This window comes from Balaenoptera physalus, assembly GCF_965194825.1.
Source record: "Balaenoptera physalus genome assembly, chromosome: 2".
Lineage (NCBI taxonomy): Eukaryota > Metazoa > Chordata > Mammalia > Artiodactyla > Balaenopteridae > Balaenoptera > Balaenoptera physalus.
The window spans coordinates 8,629,079-8,654,824 of record NC_138883.1 but is presented as its reverse complement, the minus strand read 5'-3'; the positions used below and the strand labels follow the sequence as shown (position 1 = coordinate 8,654,824).

Sequence of the window (25,746 nt, the reverse complement as noted above, 5' to 3'; positions counted from 1 at the left end):
GTCTTAATTGCAGCACGCGGGATCTTCGTTGTGGCATGCGGTGTCTTTTGTTGCAGTACATGGGCTTCTCTCTAGTTGTGGTGCATGGGCTCCAGAATGCACGGGCTCAGTAGTTGTGGTGCTGGGCCTTAGTTGCCCCACAGCATGTGGGATCTTAGTTCCCTGACCAGGGATCGAACCTGCGTCCCCTGCATTGGAAGGCGGATTCTTAACCACTGGACCATCAGGGAAGTCCCGAGATATACTGTTAATGGCTTGTAAAGCTCAATATTTTTAATACTTCAATTTTTCTCCAAAATGATCTGTAGAGTCAATGCAGTCCCAATCAAAATCCCAGTGTGTTTCTTCCTTCCTTCCTTCCTCCCTCCCTCCCTCCCTCTCTCTCTCTTTTTGGTAGAAATTGATCATCAGTTTCTGAAATATATATGGTAATGCAAAGGACCTAGAATATAGAATAGTCTAGACAGTTTTGAGGAACAGCAAACCTGGAAGACTTCACTCTAAATATTAAGATTTATTATAAAGCTACAGTAATTAAGACAGACACATAAATCAATGGAACAGAATAAGGAGTCCAGAAACAGATCCACATATTTACAGTCACTTGATTTACAACAAAGGCCCTATTGCAATTCAATGGGGAAAGTATGGTCTTTTCAATAAATTCTGCAGGTCATTAGGAGATCTATATATTAAAAACAAATAAACAAACAACCCCTCCCCCCAAAAAAACACCTTGACCTCTACCTCACAGTATATACAAAATTACTTTGAGATGGATCTTAGACCAAAATGTGAAAGTCAGAATAATAAAGCTTCTAGAATAGAACAAAACATAAGAGGAATTCTCCGTAACCCTGGAGTGGGCAAAGATTTCTCAAGACAACATTAAGAGGGAAAAGACAAGCCTCAGAATGGGGAAGATATTTGCAATACATACAAATGACAGAGGTCTTGTACTCAGAATATGTTAAAAACTCCTACAAGTCAATTAGACTGAAAACTCAGTTTAAAGGTAGGCAGAAGACTTGAGTAACCACTCCATAAAAGGGGATATCTAAATGACCAATCAGCATATTGAAAAAGGCTGAAAGTCATTAATCATCAGAGAAATACAAATGAAAACTACAACAAGATTCCGTTATGATACTACCCTTGGGCCAAAATTAAATGAACTGATAATACCAAGTGTTGATGAGGATGTGGAGCAACTGGAACCCACCTATCGAGTGGAATATAGATTGGTGCTCTCACTTTGAAAACCATTTGGGAGGACTTAATAAAGTCAAATATAGGTATACACATGACCCAGCAATTCCATTCCTGGGTATATACCCAAGACTGCTTATATCTTCAAAAAGACATGCACAAGAACGTTCAGAGCAACATTACTCACAAAAGCCCCAAACTAGAAACAACCAAAATGTCCATGAATAGGAGAAAGATATGCTGTGGTATCTACAATAGGAGAAAGATATATCGTCGTAGTATAGAGTACCACATTGAAATGAAAAAGAGTGACTCTTACCTCCGACAACATAGAGAATCTTACAGATGAAATGTTGAGTGAAAGAAGTTAGATACAAGGGTAAATACTGTATTTGAAGTTGAAAAACAGATATAACTAGTCCATAGTGGACTAGTCAGAACAGTGATTACCAGGTAATGGTGGTGTTGGTGGCAATAGAGGGTTATCCGCTGGGAGGAAGCCTGCTGGGAGACTGGACATTTTCTACATCTTGATTTAAGTGATAATTACATTGGCGTGTACGTGGATAAAATTTCATTCCACTCAGTAGGGAGTGCTACAGAGATGGGGAACAAGCACAGATGCCTTAGTATTTGTACACTTTACTGTAAAAGTCGTACTTTAATAACCTTTTAGAAAGGAGTTGGTACTCTACCTTAAAAAATACTAAAGTATACTATGTTTCCTTAAAGTTAAAAAAAAACAAACCCAGAAACTCTTCCTTAAAATATGGATTTGTTCATAGAGTTCCTTAGATCCAGTTCAGGAAAGAAAAATACCATCTGAATACCCATAAAAATTTTTTTGGAGTCCTTTATATTAAAAAAAAAAAAAAGGAAGTTAATCAAAACGCCATTCAAATTCTTTATTTAGAGTGTATCTGGGAGTGGCACAAAGTCAGTTTAGTTGATGTGGCAGGCAAGACATCCCCCAGTGCTCTCTGCCTGCTGGTGTTCATGCCTGTGTGTAATCCCTTCCCTCTGAGTGTAGGTGGACCCTGTGATTTGCGTCCATCCAATGGAATACAGCGAAGCTTAGCTTAGACAGGATTGTGAATGAGATCACGCCAGCCAACTGTATTTCCTACTGGGCTTACATTCTTTAACAGAGCAAGCTGCCCTGTGGGAGAGGTCCACACGGACAGGGACTGAGAGGGGCCTCAGCAAACAGCCAGCAAGACACTGATGCTTTCAATCCAGTAGCTTCAAAGGACTGAATGCTGCCAACCAACACGAGTGTGGAAGTGGATCCTTCCCACTTGAGCCTTCAGATGACACCCTAGTCCTGTCTGACCATGAATGTGGCCTTGTTGACAGACCCTGAAGCAGGGGACCCAGCTAAGCCATGACCAAATTCCTGATTCACAGAAACTGTTGGATAATAAACGTGCGCTGTTTAACTGGTTTAAAGCTTGTGGCAAATTGTTAACACAACAAGAGATAACTGATATGATTGAATAGGCATCCTTACCTTCCAGGCATTAACAATCTGAGATGATCACTGTTATGGACTAAATTTTTTTTTAAATTTTTTTATTTCTTTAATTTTTATTTATTTTTATTTTATTTGTTTATGGCTGTGTTGGGTCTTCGTTTCTGTGCGAGGGCTTTCTCTAGTTGTGGCAAGCGGGGACCACTCTTCATCGCGGTGCGCGGGCCTCTCACTATCGCGGCCTCTCTTGTCGCGGAGCACAGGCTCCAGACGCGCAGGCTCAGTAATTGTGGCTCACGGGCCCAGCTGCTCCGTGGCATGTGGGATCTTCCCAGACCAGGGTTCGAACCCGTGTCCCCTGCATTGGCAGGCAGATTCTCAACCACTGTGCCACCAGGGAAGCCCCCAAGCTTCATCATCTCTTACCTGAATATGGCAAGAGCCACCTCATCTTTCCTCCAACTTCAAAACGTCTGGCAGTTTGCAGCATTTTTAAAAAAAATGTTTTTATCTTTTATTTTATTTATTTTTGGCTGCGTTGGGTCTTCGTTGCTGCATGTGGGGTTTCTCTAGTTGTGGCGAGCGGGGGCTACTCTTCGTTGCGGCGCGTGGGCTTCTCAGTGCAGTGGCTTCTCTTGTTGCGGAGCACGGGCTCTAGAGCGCGCCGGCTTCAGTAGTTGTGGCGTGCAGTTATAGTTGCTCCACGGCATGTGGGATCTTCCTGCACCAGGGCTCGAACCTGTGTCCCCTGCATTGGCAGGTGGATCTTAACCACTGCGCCACCAGGGAAGTTCCCATCTGGGAAGTTCAAATTGATTCCCTACCCTTTTATCTTCCCACAAATATCAATGTAATCTCCTTCCTCTTTTAAAACTTCCAATGTCTTCCCCATTCACAAAAAGATAAAATCCAAATCTCTCAGAAAGGCTTCAGGTCTCAGGTCAAAGATCAGCTCCTCTGAGAGGCCTAGTTTGACCACCCTATCTAAAGTTGAACTGCCCCATAATTTTATAATCCGATTTATTTTATTCATGGTTCTTATCACAATCTATAATTCCCTTACCTCTTCAAGTGTTTATCTGCTCCCATCCCCCAGAAGGTAAGTGGGACAGTGTTAGTATTTGACAATCATCAGTGCCTATCTTTATGAGCAATTTTTAAGACCATAGCTTTAATATTTTATTGATTCCACTGGATCTCAGATTTTCAAAAATTTTGACAGGCCTATTACTGGGTCCCCAACTAAAGCCACAAGAGGGTAAGGGAATAAGTAGAATTGAAAATCAAGGGCTTCCCTGGTGGCGCAGTGGTTAAGAATCCGCCTGCCAAATGCAGGGGACACGGGTTCGAGCCCTGGTCTGGGAAGATCCCACATGCTGTGGAGCGGCTAGGCCCGTGAGCCACAACTACTGAGCCTGCGCATCTGTAGCCTGTGCTTCGCAACGGGAGAGGCCGCGACAGTGAGAGGCCCGCGCACCGCGATGAAGAGGGGCCCCCGCTCTCCGCAACTGGAGAAAGCCCTCGCACAGAAACGAAGACCCAACACAGTCAAAATAAATAAATAAGTAAATAAATAAAAAAAGAAAATCAAATACAAGTCTGTCTCCAGATCATTGCTGTTCCACAGAAATGATGGCCACATACATAATTTAAATTCTTCTAGCAGCCACATTTTAAAAAGTAAAAAGAAACAGTTGAAATTTTCATAGTTTCTTTAATGCACTATATCCAAAACACAATATAAAAAAATTGTCAGTGAGGTATTTCTTTCTTTTGTTCATAGTAAGATCTGCGTGTGATTTGTACTTACATCTTAAATGAACTAGCCTCATTTCAAGTGGCGGCAAGCCGCATGTGACAAATGGGGTTTGGATCCTGTGCTTTTCCCACTGAGCCGCTCATTAGTCCTAGAACGCTAGTCCCACTAGACGTTCTGTGAAAAAATGGAAATCTTTTGTCAAATTTCCTGAGGATTTACAAGTGCATATTTAAATAATTTAGAACTTTAACTTTCCCATATTTGATGCCCCCCTTCCCCTCCATTAATCTTCTGTGTGACACTTTGGAACACGTTCTAAATTCGAAGAGGGAAAGAATATGAGAGTCAAGTCAGTCTCAGGCATTCTTTACTAAACTTTTGCTGGAGGTGTGCAGGTAACTCCCAAGTCCCACCCCAGGGAGTGAAGGGGTTGCAAAACACAGCCTCAGGGAAACTATGGGCGAAACGGCCTTTGCTAACATCCCAAGGCTTACTGCCACCTACGTTTCTACTGAATGACAGCTTTATAGTGAGTTCCAGTGCACCAGCTGTTAGAAATAAATTTAGCTCCTGTTCCCGAATCTGCTGTCATCACAGTCCTATCCAGCAAATTTATTCATTCAACAGATATTTCCTGAGCGCCTGCGTCCACCTTAGTGGACAGAACAACTCCAAAGCTCGGCGCCGCGGGGACCGAGTCTAGAGGGTAAGGCGGGAGTCCTAGCGACGTCTCTGCGCCCTCTGTCCCCGGCGGTGCCAAGCACCCTTCTTGTATTATCACATTAAATAGGCGCCACTACCCTAGGAAGCAGGCATTACTCTCACTTTGCAAAAAATAAGAGGTTGAGTAACCTGTTACAACCCAGTGTGCCCATGCTGAGCCCAGCGCTCGGCTGGCACCCGGGGCACGCGTGGGCGCCTCGGTCCCCTCCAAGCGCCTCCACCGACGCGGTCCGAGGGGAAGCGCAGCCGCCGCGACCTCGGGCGGAGAGAACGGCGGGACCTCAAAATGCACCGGAAGCGGCGCCTCTCCGGGGCCTTCCTCGCGCCGTCCAGGCTGCATCGCCCCCATCGGCGACGAGAGCTGCCCGGCAGGAGGGACACCCCCGAGCCCAGAGCCTCCCAAACGGCTCCCACCCATACGCCCGACACGTGCCGCGGAAGCTGGACACAACTAGGGCGGAAGCCGCCGGAGCGCAAGCCGAAGCACGAACTACCCTTCCCGTGAGGCTTCGCGGCGGGCCGGGCGGCTGCTGCGCAGGCGCACGCACAGCGTGTGTAGCGGCGTCAGCGGTTCTAGAACGTTGCTGTGGTAGCGCTCGGGCGCCATGTTAGGACGAAGGAGAAGGAGGAGAAGCGCTTAAAGCGGCGGGAGCGGGTGCGGGAGTGGGGTTGGACCCAGGGCTGAGGCAGGCCCCCCCCCTCCCTCCCGCCTCAGTGGATCATGCCCAGGGCGGCAGCGGCGGCGGTTGCGGGGGGGAAGTGACTGGGCGGTGCCGGCGCAGGAGACGATGCCGTTGTAAGTGATTTGTATTCTGTTTTCTCTCGCACGCCGGCGGGGCTTTGGGGGCGTCGGGGGAGGGGGGAGGGGGGCGCGCGAGCCGGGCCCTCGCCCCGAGGGGGAGGCGGGCGGGACTGGGGCTCTTCCTGTTTCCTCTCCCACTCGCCGCCGCACTTCCCCTTGTGTTCGGTTCCCGCTTCCTCCCACCCCTTCCTGGCTTCGGCCGCTGGCGGGCCGGGGGCCTTTCCCTTCCGGAATGGCCGGAGGATCCTCTAACTCTACTGCTCCCGCTCCTCCGCCTCGTCCGATAAGAGAAAGGGGAGGGGGAACCCCGGTGCTCAGCTGCCGGGGAGGAAGGCCCTGCTTCTCGCGGGGTCTGCACACGGGGTTCGGGCTCGCCCCCCGGTGCCTCTCGGGCTCGTTTCGCTGCTTGTGTTCCCGGCCTAGCTCTCCCTCCCGTTTCCGAGATGCCCACTTCGTGCGCCAGTGTTAACCCACTTCCGCGTCTCAGCTTGCCTGAGCACGAGTTAAAAGCCCAGTTTTGAGCGTCGAGCCCAGCTGTTTGAACATCCCCTCCCCCCGCCTCCGTTCCCTCCAGCCTTTCGGCTGCCAGGAGAGGGGCACTTTCCCGGGTGCCCCCCGTCGAAAGGCGTTGCGTTACGTGTCGCTCTCCCGGTTTTGTTTCGATAGGGTCGCCGGATTTCACCTTGCTTCCGTCTCTCCATCTGCAGTGATACTTTCTGTTCTTCTGATGGTAGACTTTTTTTACTGCAGTCCATCTATGCCTACTAATCTCACTAGGCCTACATCTTATACTTTCTTTCCCATGTTGGGATTTTAAAAGAAGTTTTCTTCTTCTTTTCTCTGTCTCTCAAAGAATGGGATGTAATTTGAGAACTCATTGTTGATCGAAAGATTACAGCCTTTTTTTCTGCGTGTATACAGCAGAGTAGAGGCCTAAATCGTGAGACTGCATTTCTTCCATTTTTTGAAGATTCAAGGGTAAGAGATGGGGGGCCGAGTTCTCTTTGTAGCCCCGAAGCATGTAATTGACCCTTGAAGTTTTACTTAAACGCAGAATAAAGATGTTGGGGTTTCTAGACACCTAACGTAGCACCTCACGCTTATTTTATTTTTTTTAAGTAAAAACAACTTCTTTTCTGCAAATATCACTGATTACAGTTTTACAGTTTTATTTATGTATGTGTATATGTGTGTGTATGTCTCTCTTTACAGGTGAGGCTCTAACTTTGAAACAGGCTTTAAAGATATCTGTCCCATTTCACACGATATGTTAAAAAGGAATTTCATGCTCCTTCCTTCTCATCCACTCTAGTCATTTTGTTAAGAGGCCTGTCAACATACTATTTCTGTAATGAGGATATTTGTTAATTTTAATTAAATATAGCAGACCTAAAATCTTATAAGGTGCAAGGTCCCTGTTAATTGAATCATCCTTTTATGGAACAATAAAAAGGGTTACTAGGAGAACCGAGTCTAAGCAAGATTTTTGTGGCATTTTTCAATTCAGCAGCAATTAAAGTAAACCTAAATGTTTGCAGTAATGCCATGTGACTTCTTTGTGTTAGCTCGCATTTTATTGCTGTTTTGGAAAAAGGACTTCTCTTTCTGATAATCATGTCAGTATTAAAAATTGATCAGTAATAGGAAATGTATGCCTTAAAGGGCTTTAATTAAGAAATAACTTAATTTGTGTCTTTTTAGAAATTAAAAGTTCTTTTATACCTACTTTTTCCCGACATGCTTTGAGGAAAGGAGGTATACCTTTCCTTTAAAGACCTAAGTGCTTCAAATTCTTTGGAAGTTAGTGCAAATGTTTAAAATGGAAGACAAAGTGAAGGCAGCAGATTCTCACACATGGATATTGTCTTTCTAGTGTGTTTCTTGAAATGTGAACAGTATGGCCAGTTTTTCATTAGCTTTTCTCTTATTGTTAACCCTATGTGTACTATAGTACTTTTAAAGTAAACTAAAAGACCATAGACTGCCTAGTTAAGTAGGTAGGCCTTTTTTCTCATTAGTTTGCTTTCTTTGTTTTTCATGTTCTGGTGTCATTAATTTTATTTCTTTGATGTTTTGAATTGTGATTTCCAGACTGTATTGTGTTTGACTTCCACTTTCCTGTTTGGTGTGTCTGTTAAGTCTTTGTGTGTGGGTGGGGGGGTTAAGGTATAGGTAAATTGTCAGAATGGATGAAATCAAAACAGATTACTGAAGTTACGTCGTTAGAAAACATTGTGAGCAGGTCTCCATATATTGTCCAAAAGCATATGTAATTGCATATATAATTTTGAAAAGCTGGTATGGTTTAAGAGCCATGGTGATTAAGCTTCCAAAATTTTTGATAGTCTTAGGATCCATTAATACCAGATTTCTCATGGTGGTACTATTCACATTTTAGGCTGATAATTCTGTCCTGTGTATTGCAGGGTGTTTAACAGCATGCCTGACTTCTATCTACTAGATTGCGGGAGTCCCACCCCCCATGTCCTGGTAATGACAACCAAAAATGTGTCCAGATATTGCCAGATGTACCTTGGGGGCCAAAATCTTGTTGAGAACCACTGCATTAATACGGCGTATAATACCTGTATGAGAACTATATTCCAATTTCTGCCTTTCTCTGTGCTGGTCAGATCATTATTTGCATCAGCTCAGTTCTAGCTATCACACTGGTAATAAAAAGACTTCAAGGGGAGTAGACATTATCAGTGACTTAGCATTCATGCCACATTTGGTGAATGTTATTGGAAGAGGTATTTAGCAAGACTTGGGGGAGACAATAGCTTTTCTTCCATATTTTTGGGGTTGTCACAAAAAAAGAGGGAATTGGAGTAGTTTAATGTAGTGAGTGATAAGAGGTAGAACTGGGACCTTTTGGTGGGTAGTAATATCGTGTAGCAGTGGTTCTCAGAGTGATTTGTAGAAGCCTCGATGTTGGGGGTCCTTGAGAACCTTTTAGGGAGTACATAAAATCCAAACTTTTCATAATATTGAGGTGTTATGTCTTTTTTAGTCTTGACATTTGCACCAGTGGTGCAAAAGCAGTGGTGGGTAATGATGCTTTAGGAAGAATCAAGGCAGAGGCACTGTATTCTACTAGTTATCATTGTATTACTTCACTACACACATGCACACAAACACACACAGTTTGAAAAAAAAGTCCTTGATGAAGCAGTAAAAAAATGTTAATTTTATTAAGTCTTCACCCTTGAGTTTTTTGAATATGTTGTGATAAAATGGGAAGTACACATAAAGCTGTATGCTAAAAAGTAGGATGGTTGTTTTGCGAAGAGCACATGTATGATTGATTTGTGAGCTAAGCTAGTGCTTTTCTCATTGAGCTCTGTTTTTACCTGAAAGAACAATTGATGAATTATGATGTTCATACTTGACTACTTAGCATTTACTTGAAAAATGGAGCCTGTCTCTTTAAGGAGAACAACTGACAGTGTTTGTGGCCAGTGATAAAATTTGAGCTTTCAAGCAAAAATTAGAATTTTAGAATGCTTGTTTCTGTCATTGTGAGCTTGACAGCCTCCCAGTAATTAAAAATGTTTCTGATGTGATTGATGGTGATATTAGTGAACTTTTTTTTGATATTGTATAATAATGTGCCAACATTTGGAAGATATGCATATCTTAAGTGAACCCACATCTTCCAAACCACCAATCATGATGTAATAAAATCATGCATGGGTAAAGGTACATTTAAAGTGCAAGGTGGACCAGTCGATTTTAATGCAAGAGTACAAAGGGTTTATTGCTGTGGTTTCTGCTTTCATACTGTAACTAATCTCTAAGAAATTACCACTTGTGGCATTTTGGTGTAATATCAAAGAAGAATATCCACAGTTATTTGAAAAGGCTATTAAAATACTCTTTTCTAGTTATAATGGTGTAATGCCAGGTTTTATTCCTGTGCATCTACCAAAACAACTTATCAAAAGGGATTGCATGCAGAAGCAGATATGGGAACCAGCTATTTTTGATTAAGCCAGAGTTAGAGATTTGCAAAAATGTAAAATAGTGCTGTTCTTCTCACTAAGTTTTTTGTTTTGGAAAACAGTTATTTTTTAAAAAGTCATTTATGTTAACATGTAATAGATTTCTTGTTACTATACAAAAATTCCCTGTTGTAATTTCTAATGTAGTAAATAATGCCAGACATAATCCATATAAACAAAAGGTAATTGGAGTCCTCAATAAATTTTAAGAGTTGTGAAAGGGTCCTAAGACCCAAAAGTTCGAGAAACTGATGTATAGAAACAGCTGACAGCTGTCCCAAGCTGCGCTGTTTCCAGTGGTGGTGTCTGTGCGGCATCTCTGGTGGTTTTTGAATGGTCTGGAGGAATGGACACGCACATGATTTAAAGACAGTTTTTGCTGTCAATGAAAAACAGTGTATTAGATAACCTTTGAAAGGTAACTTCTGAGAGATTTTGAGTCTCAGATTTTAAGATGTAGAGATTTTGTAATGAATTGCTTGCTGCTTAATAAATGTTAGTTATGGTTGTGAAATGTGGTATTTTACTTTAAGCATGTTGTCGGTTCATGCTTTTTGATGGAGAAGTTGGGAGGGAAGATAATTGGATGTGAGTAAATTTGTAAGTCAGTTCCCACTCCCTGACACCCCCTCCCTCAACCCCCCAAAGCCTTCTGGCTTGAAAACATACAACTTTTAAAATGTTTTGATTCATCAGAATATTCCATTCCTTGGTAACTAAGCTACTTCAAGTTAACATTACAATTAAATTTCTCCTTGAGTTGCATCTAGGCAGGTTTATGAAAGCTACTCTAAGGCAAAATGAGGCCAGTTGGAGTCCCAGCTATTTTTCATTTTTGGTTGGTGGAAGAGGCATGTCTTTTACTTGGTATGTTCATCGTTCTGATTATTCAGCAGCTTTTAAATAATTGTACAATCTGAGTTTATGATTTATAAAACAGCACCATTGCAGGAGATATTAGTTCTTGTAAAGTGAGGCTCAAAGTCGTCACTCCTCTAGGGTCTTAAGGGTGCTAAGTTGTAGATTGCAGCCAAATTCAACTCTGGTTCCATGTTTCATTCTCATTCTAGTACTGTACCATTTTCTGTGTATCTTGCTGGGAACTATGTTTCATCAGCTCGATGGGAGTCTGTATGTCTTAAGTATACTTAATTTTCAAGATCAAGTTGTGTGGAAGATAGTTGTTTTTTAGTCGTTGGATTGCAGGTCTGCAGAATTTTATAGCATTCTCATTTGAAAATTTAAGGATTTGCAGAAGAAAAAAATGTAGGAGTTTAAATTTGATATTTTAATTTCTCTTCTGTCACAGAATTTTCTCACATTTCTGTTCCCTCTATATTTCGTTCAGAAACCAGCTTCTTGCATTTTACAGTAGTCTTTATAGTTTTAAATAAGTTTTTATTTAAGAATAGTGTTCCTGTCATTTTGGTTATCAGAAACATCTAAATTGCATTTCCTGTGTATAATACTATGATTTAATATATTTTTGACTATTTTCTGATACATTTTTATACTTTTTAGATTCTCTAGTTACATTTCTTTCATTTTCAAATTGTGCTTGACAAATACTGATGCAGGAATGCTGTGGTTTGGCTGTTTTTTGTGGTTTTTTTTGTTTTTTTACTTCTAGCCCCTCTTGGAGAGAGGGCAGAGGGACAGTTGGAAGTGCCCTTAGGAAAGAAGGAAAAATAACCTGGCCATTGTTACAATTCAGTAACAAGTACCCTTTCTCTGTATAATCAACCTTTTATTTCCAAAGTTTGGCGTTGGGATTCATCATAATTTATTCCCCTTGAGCGTAGACTATTGCTTCATCTATATTTTAGCCTCTGCTGCTGCTTGCTGAATATTAGCTGGATGATCCACCTGGAATACATATTTTAAGACTATAGTTAGGTTCTAACTATGTTTAGTACATAGGGTGGCGGGTGAATTAGCCATCCTTAGAATAATGTCTTAGTGAGCAAATACGTTGTCTTGACTATATGCTTGACTTTTAAGCTACAGGTAAAATTTAAATATGTGTTAAACTTCTTGTGAAAGAGGAGATTGTATTATTTCTGCTAAGAATTAATATTTAATGCGTATTCAGATACTTCAGAGAGATCCCATATTCCTATTCTGTTCAATGTCCTTTTTTCCTGCTTAATTTGAATGGGCACATTACGTTTAAGGTCAAGGCCTTTAAACATCAAATTGCATACTGTGGTTATACGTTAAGTGGTTTTTAAAAAAATATTTATTTATTTATTTTTTGGCTATGTTGGGTCTTAGTTGTGGCATGTGGGATCTTTTGTTGCTGTGCGCCGTCTCTTTGTTGCGGTGCACAGGCTCCTCTCTAGTTGTGGCACGTGGGCTCTGTAGTTGTGGCATGCGGGCTCAGTAGTTGCGGTGCGCAGGCTCAGTAGTTGCGGCACGCGGGCTTAGCTGCTCTGTGGCATGTGGGTTCTTAGTTCCCCGACCAGGGATTGAACCGGCATCCCCTGCGTTGCAAGACGGATTCTTAACTACTGGACCACCTGGGATGTACCCATTAAGTGTAACTGTGATTTATCTGATTACTTCTAAAGAAGAATATCAAGTAAGTTAAGCTTTCAGTTTTTAACTTCACTGACTAAAACTAGCAAGAAATGACAGTGTTTTCTGTTGGCTAGGATCTATACATTTTGAGGCAATTGACCCTTTTAGTACTACGTGCCACCAATTCCATATGCCCAATGTGAGGAGTCAGAGATTCATCAGTAGCATGAGCTTTGTTTAAATTGGGATGAAAGTCGTTAAATATTAACTATTTCAGAAAACACCATTGGTGATTTGTTGTCCTTTCCTTTGTGTGTTAGTCATCTGCCGAGACTGCTCTTTTCCCCTTCTCCAAGTCATATATGAGTGCATACCTCCTTAACCTTTTCCTTTGGTATATCCTTGATTCTTTGTTTCTGTAATGTTTATTTTAAGCTTTTACTTTGCACTCATCTGTTGTTTAAAGATTTGAATCCCAGACCAAATTTGAGATTGTCACTGAGGATAGAGACTATCTTTGTAGTCCTGATTTTAACATTGTCTTTCATACATATTTAGGATCCTAGTTCAGTAAATTTCAGCCTAATAATATACTTTCTGGGAAAAATAACTTAAATGAGGAAAAGATGCTTTTAGGAAAATTGGATTGATGAAGTTTGATAGATAGCTTTGGTGCTTTACTAGTTTTCTAGAGCTGTAAATCATGATTTGCTTTGTATTTAATTTTCTAATCACAAAGTGTTACACTGAAAAATCCATTTTAAGGTTTTTATTTCAGTTCTTTAAAATAACATTTTGATTAGCATAAACTACAAAGCTAATAATCAAAAAGGTAATTATTGATTTAAATTGAACATTTGTTTGCTGCCCCTTGCTGTTGGAGAATGGTTTTAGGGGGTGGTTTTAGCCTCTTTACTATCACAAACTTAATGGTGAATAGTAGAATTAGATGATTTTCAACTTTTGTATGACTTCATTAATATTTATCTTTAAAAGTACTTTAGCAAAAGTACTTTAATGGAAACAAAATCCTAGAAGATGAAATTCTTCCACCAATCAATTCTGCTTGGTGTGTTTCTATGCATGTATAGACATAATACACAAATAATTTTTAAAGGTACAAGACTGTATGTTGTGAAAGATGTATAGAGGCTTATGATTATAGTCAGATGCCTGAGATCATATCCTGACCCAGTGAATAGAGTCGTTGGAATAGTCGGGAATAATGTAAAGTGCTTGCCACACTAACTGGAATATGTTGCGGTTTCAATAAATACTAGCTATTATCATAATTATATTCTACAACTTTTTTCACCTGACATATTGTGGGCATGTTTCCATGCTACTACATGTGATAACCACCTCATTCTTTTTATATAGCATAGTATTAAGTTGTAAGAATGTACTGTAATTCGCCAGTCCTATATTATATTAATGGATATTTAGGTGGTTTCCGGTTTGTTGGTGCATTGTATACAGTGCTCCAGTGAACAACCTTGGGTATCTTTTGTATTATTCCTATAAGAAGGGTCAAATTTCCAGAATCTGTAGGGTCAAGAGAGGTATTTATTTACAAATACCAAGCATGCTCCCTCTATAAAGGATAATGCTGGGGTAGACATTGCTCATTTCAAGCTTATTGTTGCTGTACAGGATTTTGGGCCCGTATTTGGCCTGTCTTCTAAGCCATTGTATTCGTACCCCAGGAGCAGTAGAAATTTGTGCTTTAATGTACACATTTAATATACTAAAAATGTGTCTAAAAATTAAAGAGGATATGTCTTCCAACATCAGGGCCTTCAGTTTGAGTCCTTGTGTCCTAGTATTTCTGTAAGATAGATTGCTAGAGGTGAAGTTGCTAGACATAAGCTTTAAAAAAAATTTGATGAATATTGCCAGATTGCTTTTTAAAATGACATACCATGTTCACACCCTTTGTGATGGATAAGAGTGCTCATTTTCTTACACCATTGCCAGCGTTGGAGGTTTATAGTAAGTCTTTCATTCTTTACCAGATGTACATCAGCTTTGTTTTTCTCCAGTCTGACAGAAAAAGTGATCGTCTTAATGTGCTTCCTTGATTTGCAGTGAAACTTTTAAAAGTTGATTTAAGAACATATTAAGAATACAGGTTTCCCTCCCTATCCAAAAGTAGAGAGGTCCTGTGAAAGCTTTTGTAAGCCAAAATGGCGTGAAATGAAGAAGCAACTACCTTATGCACATCTTGCTAACAGATGCATAGAATAAATTGAGATAAAGCATTGCTGCTCACAGACACAGTTCCAGGCTATGGTAGCTTGATGCTGAGTATACGTATGTCCTGGGGAGGAAGCTTGTTAGCGTCGCTCTTGCTACTCGGGGCGCACGCTGCCTCTGAAACCGCTTGCAAAACAAACGAAGAGTGTTTTTGCTTTTTGCCTTTTTTTTGTAAAAGTGAAAATCCTCTTTGGATTTCATTCACTTAGTGAAAACAGGTACTAATATAGGTCTTTCATTTGAGTATTCCTTAACTTTCCTCACTGACTTGAAGTGGTCGTCAATATGATATACCCAAAGATTGATCATACTTTGACTATTTGAATGTATGGCTACTAAACTATAGTTTACAAATCATAGGAACTTGCACTATTTGAGTTAGCTTTATAGTTACTGTAATCAAAGTGGTTCTTGATATTTCAGAGCACATGTATTGGTTAAACTGGATGCCTAAACTTTTGAAACAAGTATCTGGCCGAAATAAGCAGCCTACAGTCATATGCCAATTTCACAAAAATGTTGCCATTTCTAAGTACCTAAATATTTATCCTAAGTAGAGTTAGGTCTTAGACAGCCTAGCATGAGGAAAGGATGGACCGACCTTTCTTTTGAGTATTGGTTTAAAAACTTTCCGTGTTTGGAAACTGGACTTTCATGTCATAAACATGTTATAGTATTTAAATTTCTAGTTTGCCATCCAAAGTAGAGAAGAGATATAATAAATTCTAAGGTAAATCCATAGAGTTACAACTTAACAAGAATCACATAACTAGTGGCAGAAGTGAAACCAGAGTGGTATAACTAGTAGAAATGAAATCAGACCTGCTTTGTCTCTTTTCAGATTGCTTCCGGGTTGAGAGCAGTTTTTGTGGACAGAGTTTTGAATGCCATTACCAGAAGTCATGTGGGTTTTTAAGGAAGCTGTGTGTTAGGAAGGTAACACTCGGTAGCACTGTGAATGGTAGTCTGGCATAGCAGGGGAGTAGAAAGAGTGGGACCAAGATGCCAAGAGGCAGAACAAGTGTAGTTGGAATGGAATTGTTATATAGAATGTTGTTGAAATTAAAAATAATAATAATAAAAAAGGGAAGGTGGGTATATGTCCTGGGTAAGCTTTGCCTTGATGAAAATTATTTTAAATATTATAAAGAAAATGCCCTATGTTCTAAGAGAGAGAAGAATTCTGAAAATATTTAATATTGTGCCCTCTTTGTTTCTCCCTCCTGACTCCCAAAAAAGTGGGGTGGGGGGAGGAGTGTTTGGCTGTCTTTTATAATTTTGGAGGGGGGCAAGATTCGTATATGTACTGTATGTATAGGTATTTATATCTTGCTCTGACCCAGAAAGGATTGAGACTTTTAAGAATGCTTTAGTCACATTTTAAAAGTAGCACGGTATTTGCATTAAAGGTGGATGACAAGGGAGAATAAGGATAGAGATATAAAACAGCAAGAAATTAGGGTACTAAAACAGTTCTTACAGAAGTACAGTGATTTTTGGATTTTTGTAGAGAACTTGCTGGATGGCCACCAGTTTTGCTCTAAGAATTCAGGCAGTAGCCTAAAGGTAAGTACAGCTATGTTCATGAGATGAAAATGAGCCAGTTACTCAGGAAAAGCACAACTGTTCTTGATATTTAAATTGAAAACCAGAAAGAAATTTCAGTGGATCACAAATACTGTGGCTCTGTATCTAGTTTTTTTTTTTCTCATTGTTTTATATAATTGTAGAAGTTATTTTTAAAATAATGTCTGAAGAAAACTAAATACTGGTAAAAATGTCTCTAGAAAGTGACGGGCATGGGCAGGTGTCTCATGTGTTCAAGAATTTGAGGGAGAGCTTTGCATTCTTGGGATTGATAGCTAGCTGTCTGGTGTATAGTTCCAGGAGGAAGTCTGTAAAGCAGAATCCTTCACATTACCCAATATTGGAGTGTGTATATTTGTTTTGTTAGAAACAGAACAGCAGCAAAAAGATCCTTAACTTGTTTTATCACTCTACTTAATTTCTAATATTAAAAATTAAATGGAAAATTTTGACTTCTTCCATTTAAAGCTCAATCATAGCTAATATTTCTACATTTTGGACATTCAGAGCATCTGGCAGCCTAGAATTCCTATTCTAGCCACTTAGCGTAAGATTAAGCCATTTCTATTGGAGACACAGGTATCTTGTACCTTTCAAAACATGTATTTGTTTCTTTTATTTGATTGTGATTTACTTATATTTCTTTTCATATGTGTTTTTGAATTAGTATATGTTCTATATGTAACTTGTTTTAGATATGTATACATACAGAGATATGTGATACATATGTTCTCTCTCTCTCTCTTTTTTTTTTTTTAGTTGCGGCAGGCGGGATCTTTCCTTGCAGCTCATGGGCTTCTCTGTAGTTGTGGCATGTGGGCTTATTAGTTGTGGCACGTGGGCTCAGTAGTTGCGGTGTGCAGGCTTAGTTGCCCTGAGGCATGTGGGATTTTAGTTCCCCCACCAGGGATCGAACTGGCGTCCCCTGCATTGCAAGACAGATTCTCAACCACTGGACCACCAGGAATGTCCCCCTATAATGTTCTTTTTTGAATTAGATGGGACAAGTAAATGTGGTTTTATATGATGTGACTACATTTTGAATAAATAAACATTTACAACCGGAGTATGATTTGTTTCCCCATCAAAATGTTCATGTGGAAACTAACGTAGACATCAAATTTTTTTTTTTTTTTTTCAAATTAAAGTAGACAAACTTGGTGTGAATTTAGAAATCTGAGTCTAGGACTTCCCTGGTGGCACAGTGGTTAAGAATCCGCTTGCCAGGGCAGGGGACGCAGGTTCGAGCCCTGGTCTGGGAAGATCCCACATGCCGTGGAACAACTAAGCCCGTGCGCCACCACTACTGAGCCTGTGCTCTAGAGCCCGTGAGCCACAACTACTGAGCCCTTGTGCCACAACTACTGAAGCCCGTGCGCCTAGAGCCCGTGCTCTGCAACAAGAGAAACCACCACAATGAGAAACCCGTGCACCACAACGAAGAGTAGACCCTGCTTACCGCAGCTAGAGAAAGCCCACGCACAGCAACAAAGACCCAGTGCAGCCAAAAATAAATAAATAAATTGATTTAAAAAAGAAAAAGAAAAATCTGAGTCTATATCCAGTATTCTGGTAATACAGTTGAAGTAGACAAGGGTCTTTCCAAGCATTGATTTTTGTATGACAATGTAGAACCTGAATATTTGAGAAAGAAAAAATGGGAATCTGCAAGAAAGCTTAACCCCACAGAGAATGGGCACTCATTTTGGTGATCATCCAAACTCAACTGGTAATGAATTTAGCCCCTTCAGAAAGGAAAAGAATGCAGATGTTTGCTCAAAACGAAACAATCCAATAGAGGTTTATTATTTTAAGGTAGGAAAATATGAATTCAGTTTACACTTGAAAGCTCTCCTTGCATGAACCAAGTCTAGCTAGAAAGGATTTTACACTTGTTTTCATATCTGGCTCTACTTATGTTAAAATCATTTATAAAAAGTATTCATAATCCTGGGGTGGTCATGAAGGGCTATAGTTTACTTGGAGAAACTCATAAGAAGCAATGAACAATGCAAGAAAATATAATTATACTAAGATATGTGTTAAGTGTATTTTTTTAAACTTAATACATAATTTATCTGGAATCTGGAGTCTATTAGAGCATGATGTGAAGAAATGGTTAGGCAGTTTTGAGGGCAACCTTTTTGGTGTCAGCTTTGTGGAACCTGATGATAACTATTTGCTGATTGACGAAAATATGTATTAACCAAGATGTTATGAATGCATTTACACTTAATGTTAATTTGTATATTCTCATCATGGGAGATGCTACATAAATTTGAAAAATAGAACATTAAGATATTTAGTCTTTTGAGGTTGCTTGGTGCTCACGTGGATCCGCAGCTCTGAATTAACATCATAGCCGTGTATAGCTGTGCAATTTAAAGTAGTAGGAGGAAGTGATGAGACGTAAGTTAATTGCTGTCAGATAATAAATCTGACTCGTATTTATTCAGCAAATGTTACTATAAAATCTGAATTAAAATTGAGACAATGTATAACTAGTTTAGGAAGCATTGATTAAATGCTATACAGCCTAGTGACTAATTAGTAACAAACACTGTGGGCTTCCTGGCATTCTTAGGTTTTCTGTTGATATCAGAAGACAAAATATAAAACATAGTCCTGCAGTCATAGGATAAACCAGAACCCAGGGATAGGTAGTAAATTCATAATGGGACTTACCTGCCATAGGATTCTGGCATCTTATTGCTTTAGTAGATTATTGTACTTTAATTAAAAGTATATATATATATTTAGAACTTGAAAAAAAGTAGGTGTGTGTGTGTATAAATTATTTCTTAAGGAACAGAATTTGGGGCAGATAACTGATTCAGATGTTAGCGTCTTCCTTAGTCCTTACCTGGTTCTGCATGTTATTTGACCAGCTAGTTTCTAGTTAATGATTGTGCTGCTTATCTTTAGAGTCCCTGTCCATCGATTTAAAAAGGGAGGGAAAAAAACAAGAATTGGTTTCACCAAAAAATAATTGAGTCCGATTAATTTCCTAAAGCCTTTCTTTAGAGCGTGCCATACCTTTTCACCAGTTATATTAAAACCCTATTGGTTGTAAAAATCTGGAATTGCTCTTAAAACGGAAAAACTTTTGACTAGTCATTGTTGAAGTGTAAATCTCTTACCAAAAATTCTGTAACAAGCTTAGTGTGAATATAGTTCTTCCCCTCCAAGTTATGTTTATGTTATTTGCCTCGTTATCTATGAGTTTTATTCATTGCAAGTCAGATGTGAAATTCCATTTGGGGAGTCTGTTGTATTGGTAGAATAGTGTTTTTATATCTATCCTCATCTCTTTAGAAGTAACAATTTGATAGATTTTGGCTCCTTTTCAAGAAATAAGGAGTAAGTAAAATTTCTCAGAAGTCCACTATGTCCTAGATTGCATTTTCTCTAGCAATTTATTTTATCTGGATTCTTTTTTCATCTGGATTTTTTTTTTTTGGTCTGCATTGGGTCTTTGTTGCTGCACGTGGGTTTTCTCTCGTTGTGGCGAGCGGGGGCTACTCTTCGTTGCAGTGCATGGGCTTCTCATTGCCGTGGCTTCCCTTGTTGCAGAGCACAGGCTCTAGGCACGTGGGCTTCAGTAGTTGTGGCGCACGGCCTTAATTGCTTCTCAGCATGTGGAATCTTTCCGGACCAGGGCTCGAGCCTGTGTCCCCTGCATTGGTAGGCGGATTCTTAACCACCTCACCACCAGGGAAGTCCCTGATCTGGATTCTTATTTATAGTTTATTTAGATATTTAGATAGTGACACAGTTAAAATCCTTGGAGTGGGAGGAGAACTAATGTTTTCATCACTTAGTTTTTGTGTTAGTTTTTGTTTTAAAGCAAACAAAATGTATTGAAAGTTTTTTGGGGTATGGCAGGGAACCAACTATGTTTAGAAATGCATTTTACTAAAGCATTTTTTTCTAGTCATGCTGATTAGTTTTAATTTGTAGAAATTTTTTGACAGTAATTTTATCCAGTTCTGTTTGCAGTCCAGTTACAACGCAGGGATCACAGCAAACACAGCCGCCACAGAAGCACTATGGCATTACCTCTCCCATCAGCTTAGCAGCCCCCAAGGAGACTGACTGCCTGCTTACCCAGAAACTAATTGAGACTCTGAAGCCTTTTGGCGTTTTTGAAGAGGAAGAGGAACTGCAGCGCAGGTCAGTGTGTGTGGGGTGTGTGTGTGTGTATATATCTTTTTTTTTTTTGAATTTTATTTATTTTTTTATACAGCAGGTTATTAGTTATTCATTTTATACATATTAGTGTATATGTATATCTTTTTTTAAGTTGTCATTTTTTATTAACATAATAAACTAATTTTGAGGAACTCAGCAAGTTAGAATTATTCTCCCCAATATATGTCTGTTTCAAACAAGTGATACGTAGAAAAAACTTTTTGTCTATATAAAGTTCTGTTCCCTTAATTTTGATTTGTGATACTTTTGATTAGTATAGTACTATAGCATTGTCAGGAGAAAGGGGAATGCCTTGCTCAGCTAGAGGACTGCCTCACCCAGTGTAACAGTGCCTACATATAGCTAACTACTATAAACTTTCTTTCTGATAACTTAAAAACTGGTTAAAATTTAGGAAGCCATCTATTGAAAGCTTTTTCATTTTAATTAGTAGTGATCTAGAATAACAAACAACTTGATACTTGATTGATATTTGCTCTATCAACAGGATTTTAATTTTGGGAAAATTAAATAACCTGGTAAAAGAGTGGATACGAGAAATCAGTGAAATCAAGGTAAGGTGACTTAATTGTATAGGAAGTAATTTGCCAGCTGAACGCAGCAATTGTTTTATATAGCTATTTAGAGTCTTGAATGTGGAATGTGTTTTAGACTGTTGACAGCAGAATTTGTATTTGGTATCTAGCTTTTTTGGGGGTTTTTTTGGGGGTTTTTTGGCCACGCTGCGCAGCATGTGGGATCTTAGTCCCCCAGCCAGGGATCAAACTCGAGTCCTCTGCATTGGGCAGAGTCTTAACCACTGGACCACCAGGAAAGTCCCGGTACCTAGCTATTTTGAAAGCAGGAAAAACTGAACTGAATTCAGTGATTTTATAAATACTTTTGGTTGTAACACTTCAAAGCTCAGTAATTACTTACACGCTTCACAGAAATAATGTTTCCCTCAAAAGGTGCTTTAAAAATGTATTAAACACGGTTGTTACAGACAGATGAGTGTGCTTAATTTTGAGGCAAAGTAGTGAAATGTTTTTCATGTTATCAAGAAAAAAGTTGACTGGTTTTGAGTCTACCTTATATTCTGGACCACATTCACACACAGCACGAAATAAGTCAGGTTCTTTACAGATGGTGTTTTGATAGATGCTGGATTGTGTCTGTGCCATATTTGTGCCCACTCTTTTAAGAACAATGTAACATTGTCATTTGGATAAATTGTGGTTTGACAACTGATTTCAGTAAAACATTTGCTTCACTTAGGGAAAAAAAATGTATTAAACATGTTTATTAAGTATTTGAGAATCTCATTACCTTTTAAGGAATTCTGCAACAATGAGCATTTTTTAGGCCTTCAGATGTTAGACTCAAACTGAATTATCTATTTAGTTTTTTATAATAACGTTCTTTGAGTTTCTAATAACTTTTTTTTTTTAATTAATTAATTTATTTTTGGCTGTGTTGGGTCTTCGTTTTTGTGCGAGGGCTTTCTCTAGTTGCGGCGAGCGGGGGCCACTCTTCATCGCGGTGCGCGGGCCTCTCACTATCGCGGCCTCTCTTGTTGTGGAGCACAACCTCCAGATGCGCAGGCTCAGTAGTTGTGGCTCACGGGCCCAGTTGCTCCGCGGCACGTGGGATCTTCCCAGACCAGGGCTCGAACCCATGTCCCCTACATTGGCAGGCGGATTCTCAACCGCTGCACCACCAGGGAAGCCCTCTAATAACTTTTTAAAAGAAAATCATACAACTGTTGAATCCATGAATAGGCTTCTGGTAAAGGAAATGTAGTTTTTTGTGTTTTTTTTAAATTTTATTTTATTTATTTTTTTATATAGGAGGTTCTTATTAGTTATGTATTTTATACTTATTAGTGTATGTATGTCAATCCCAATTTCCCAATTCACCGCTCCCCCCCACCACCCCCCCGCCCCAGCCACTTTCTCCCCTTGGTGTCCATATGTTTGTTCTCTGGAAATGTATTCGTAAAGTTGTGTTTAGAAGCCAGTTTTAAAAAACTCTGTAACTAGTGGTCATTTTTCCAGGGTAGTACAAAATGCGTATTTAGTCTGTAGTACAGCTGAAAAATTGATGGTAAGAGAACCAAAGGTAGAAGAAAACCTGAGAGAAGATATCAAGGTAGAAGAAAAGTAAGTTAAAGTCTTCTGGCTTTAGTCAAATTTATAATATTGTTTTCTTAAAGCAGTGTATATATATATTTCAAAGCAACTGATTAAAACTTTAGCAACCAGAATATTCTAAACTGGGGACTCCATGTATACTACATGTTTGTCATTGATAGAGTTTTGATAAAAATGATATTTTGAAAAGAATTTCTTTTTGAGCTGAGCAAAGGATGTCCAGGTTTAAGTATTTTTACTCATTTATTGAACTTAGTGATTCTTTAATCTTGTATAGGAAACACAGCTTTGTTTTTAATGGCTTTTTCTTAGACATTTAAGTTGAAAACTGTTGTAAGGCCAGAACTTAGATTTATTTAATGTGAAACAAGAGTACTATCTCATTGATAGTTTTGTTTCAGTAATTGAGTGCCTAGTTAGTTTCTTTAACCGGTAATTCTATTTTTAAAAATTAATTAATTAATTAATTGGCTGTGTTGGGTCTTCGTTGCTGTGTGTGGGTTTTCTGTAGTTGTGGCGAGCGGGGGCTGCTCTTCGTTGCGGTGCGTGGGCTTCTCATTGCGGCGGCTTCTCTCGTTGTGGAGCACGGGCTCTAGACGTGCAGGCTTCAGCAGTTGTGGCTTGCGGACTCTAGAGCGCAGGCTCAGTAGTTGTGGCGCACGGGCTTAGTTGCTCCGCGGCATGTGGAATCTTCCCGGACCAGGGCTCGAACCCGTGTCCCCTGCATTGTCAAGAGGATTCTTAACCTCTGTGCCACCAGGGAAGCCCTAACTGGTAACTCTTGATACACTTCTTCCTGCTGGTTTTCTTGAGGGTAAGAAAAATTGTTTGGATTAATGAAATTAATGCTCATTCCTAATCAAATTTGCCTGTGTCCTTTTCTCTGTAGCCTAACTCAGTAGGTAGTAAATTGGTTAGAGAATGGGACTTTAGGGGTTAGGCTTTACAAGTTTGATCTTTTGTATATGTTTTTCTAGGGAGAATTTCTTCCTCAGCTGCTTGGTTTTAAGACCTGATACAGGATGTCTTGATGTTGACACTATTGATATTTTGGGACCACGTAGTTCTTTCATTTCTGGCCACGGCGCGCGGCTTGTGGGATCTTAAGTTCCCCGACCAGGGAATTGAACCCACGTCCTCGGCAGTGAAAGTGTGGAGTCCTAACCACTGGACCACCAGGGAATTCCTCACATATTTCTTTTTTAGGGACTGTCCTGGAAGATGTTAAGCAGCACCTTTCCAACTAGATGCTGCCTGTCTGCTCTCCCCAGATTGTGACAACCAAAAATATCTCCAGTTAAGTCAGTAGCAAACCACTGATTTTTTTTTTGGTGGCACTGTTGATATTTTGGGACCACGTAGTTCTTTAATTTCTGGCCACGCCGTGCGGCTTGTGGGATCTTAAGTTCCCTGACCAGGGATTGAACCTGCGCCCACTACAGTGGAAGCATGGAATCTTAACCACTGGACCACCAGGGAAGTCCCGAGAACCACTGGTTTTTGATGTATAGTTACAATTAATTTTTAATATTTTGGGGAACATTTATATAAAATATGAATTTTACTTAAGTTGTTTGATTTGTTTGCCATCTAATATCCTGAGACTTAAAAAAGATTTGCAATTGAAAAGTTCTTCTGTGATGTTAATTAAGAAATCTTAATTTCTGGGTTACAACTGTAATAGCTATAAACATACTAATGTCTAATACAGTAGCCACCAGCCACACTTGGCTATTTCAGTTTAAATTAACTAGAATTAAACATTCTACTCCTCAGCCACCCTAGCTGCATTTCAGGTGAAAGTGAAACATAGCTAGTGCCTACTGCATTGGACACTTCTCCTGGAGGGTGCCTATCCGAGAGGTTTGTGTTTTACTAGAGGTGTCCACAGGACGTTGTTCTCAGGTAGTTTCTTTCTACCTTCCTTTGTAGGCATATTTCTGCACACATCTTGCTGGCTTAATTTAAATAACCAAGCCAACTGTACAAGTGGTTTTTAAAATATCTAAACATAGGAAGAGATGGTGGTGTCTACTTTTAAAAAATGTAATACTACACATTTAGATTGCCTGTTTTCTATAAGTAATGATTAAGTGTGCCCTTAAAAAACAAGGGAATCCCCTGAGCCTTTTACAATTTATTTTTAGGGTTGTTGGAGTATGAAGTAACAATTTATGTCACTTTGGGAGGGTGGTGGGGAAGAGTGGTCTCTTTTATGTTCTCCTACTGAGTAAGACTTTACTGAGGAATTAGAAAGTAAAGAGAAACATTGATCTAGCACACATTAAGATTTGGTTGTTTTTTTTTTTTTTTTTGTGGACAGGCATTATCCTTAACACCAAGGGCGGTTAAGTATTCTCCATAGTACTTTATAGTCGTACCAGGGTCAGGAAGATGATTTTTTTTTAAAATTTTATTTACTTATTTGTTTATTTTTGGCTGTGTTGGGTCTCCGTTTCTGTTGGAGGGCTTTCTCCAGTTGCGGCGAGCGGGGGCCACTCTTCATTGCGGTGCGCGGGCCTCTCACTATCACGGCCTCTCTTGTTGCGGGGCACAGGCTCCGGACGCGCAGGCTCAGTAGTTGTGGCTCACGGGCCCAGCTGCTCCGCGGCATGTGGGATCTTCCCAGACCAGGGCTCGAACCCGTGTCCCCTGCATTGGCAGGCAGATTCTCAACCACTGCGCCACCAGGGAAGCCCCCAGGAAGATGATTTTTAAGTGCTTTCCTTTCTCCTCATTCCTGGTGTTTCTACTCTAAGAAATCATAAATAAGTTTAGTTCTGCTCAAAATCATCCCACTAAAGCCTATTAAACTATTAAACGTAGCCTTATTGGCCTTAAAGTCACTTTTGATGCAGTAAAATTATAGTCTAATGTACTGTGGCATACTTGGTATAATCATTGAATACGATCTTTTAAGCAATCAGAATGTGTTTTTGTTATATTCTAACATTCATGATTTATGCAGCACCTTATCATGAATAAAATTCCTGATTCTAACATTGCTTCTGTGGAATCACATGATCTCCTCTACCACAGTCTTTATAGCAGTTTCCAAAAATGTGGCAAAA

General features: G+C 39.9%; 1 protein-coding gene and 1 long non-coding RNA gene across 19 annotated transcripts in view; one reads left to right on the top strand and one right to left on the bottom strand.

The window, feature by feature from the left end:
- The window catches only part of LOC309655500, a 63,296-nt gene extending 57,669 nt beyond the window's left edge, over window positions 1-5,627 (bottom strand). For 4 of the 6 annotated variants that reach the window (XR_014260862.1, XR_014260863.1, XR_014260864.1 and 1 more), the window contains exons 1-2: window positions 5,292-5,627; window positions 4,491-4,613 (exon numbers count right to left, since the gene is read on the bottom strand). This is a non-coding gene — a long non-coding RNA (uncharacterized lncRNA). Of the gene's footprint in view, window positions 1-205; window positions 1,806-4,374; window positions 4,614-5,291 lie in introns of those variants that run through there. The other 2 variants (XR_014260866.1, XR_014260867.1) reach the window with 2 other exon arrangements.
- Window positions 5,628-5,733: 106 nt separating this feature from the next.
- PAPOLA (poly(A) polymerase alpha) overlaps window positions 5,734-25,746 on the top strand; it is a 58,670-nt gene continuing 38,657 nt past the window's right edge. For 6 of the 13 annotated variants that reach the window (XM_082450739.1, XM_082450745.1, XM_082450741.1 and 3 more), the window contains exons 1-3: window positions 5,751-5,958; window positions 20,319-20,504; window positions 21,031-21,097. In XM_082450739.1, coding sequence (XP_082306865.1) covers window positions 5,951-5,958; window positions 20,319-20,504; window positions 21,031-21,097 — 261 coding nt within the window. In that variant the 5' untranslated portion in view covers window positions 5,751-5,950. Of the gene's footprint in view, window positions 5,959-16,254; window positions 16,311-20,318; window positions 20,505-21,030; window positions 21,098-25,746 lie in introns of all 13 variants that reach the window. The other 7 variants (XM_082450746.1, XM_082450742.1, XM_082450738.1 and 4 more) reach the window with 6 other exon arrangements.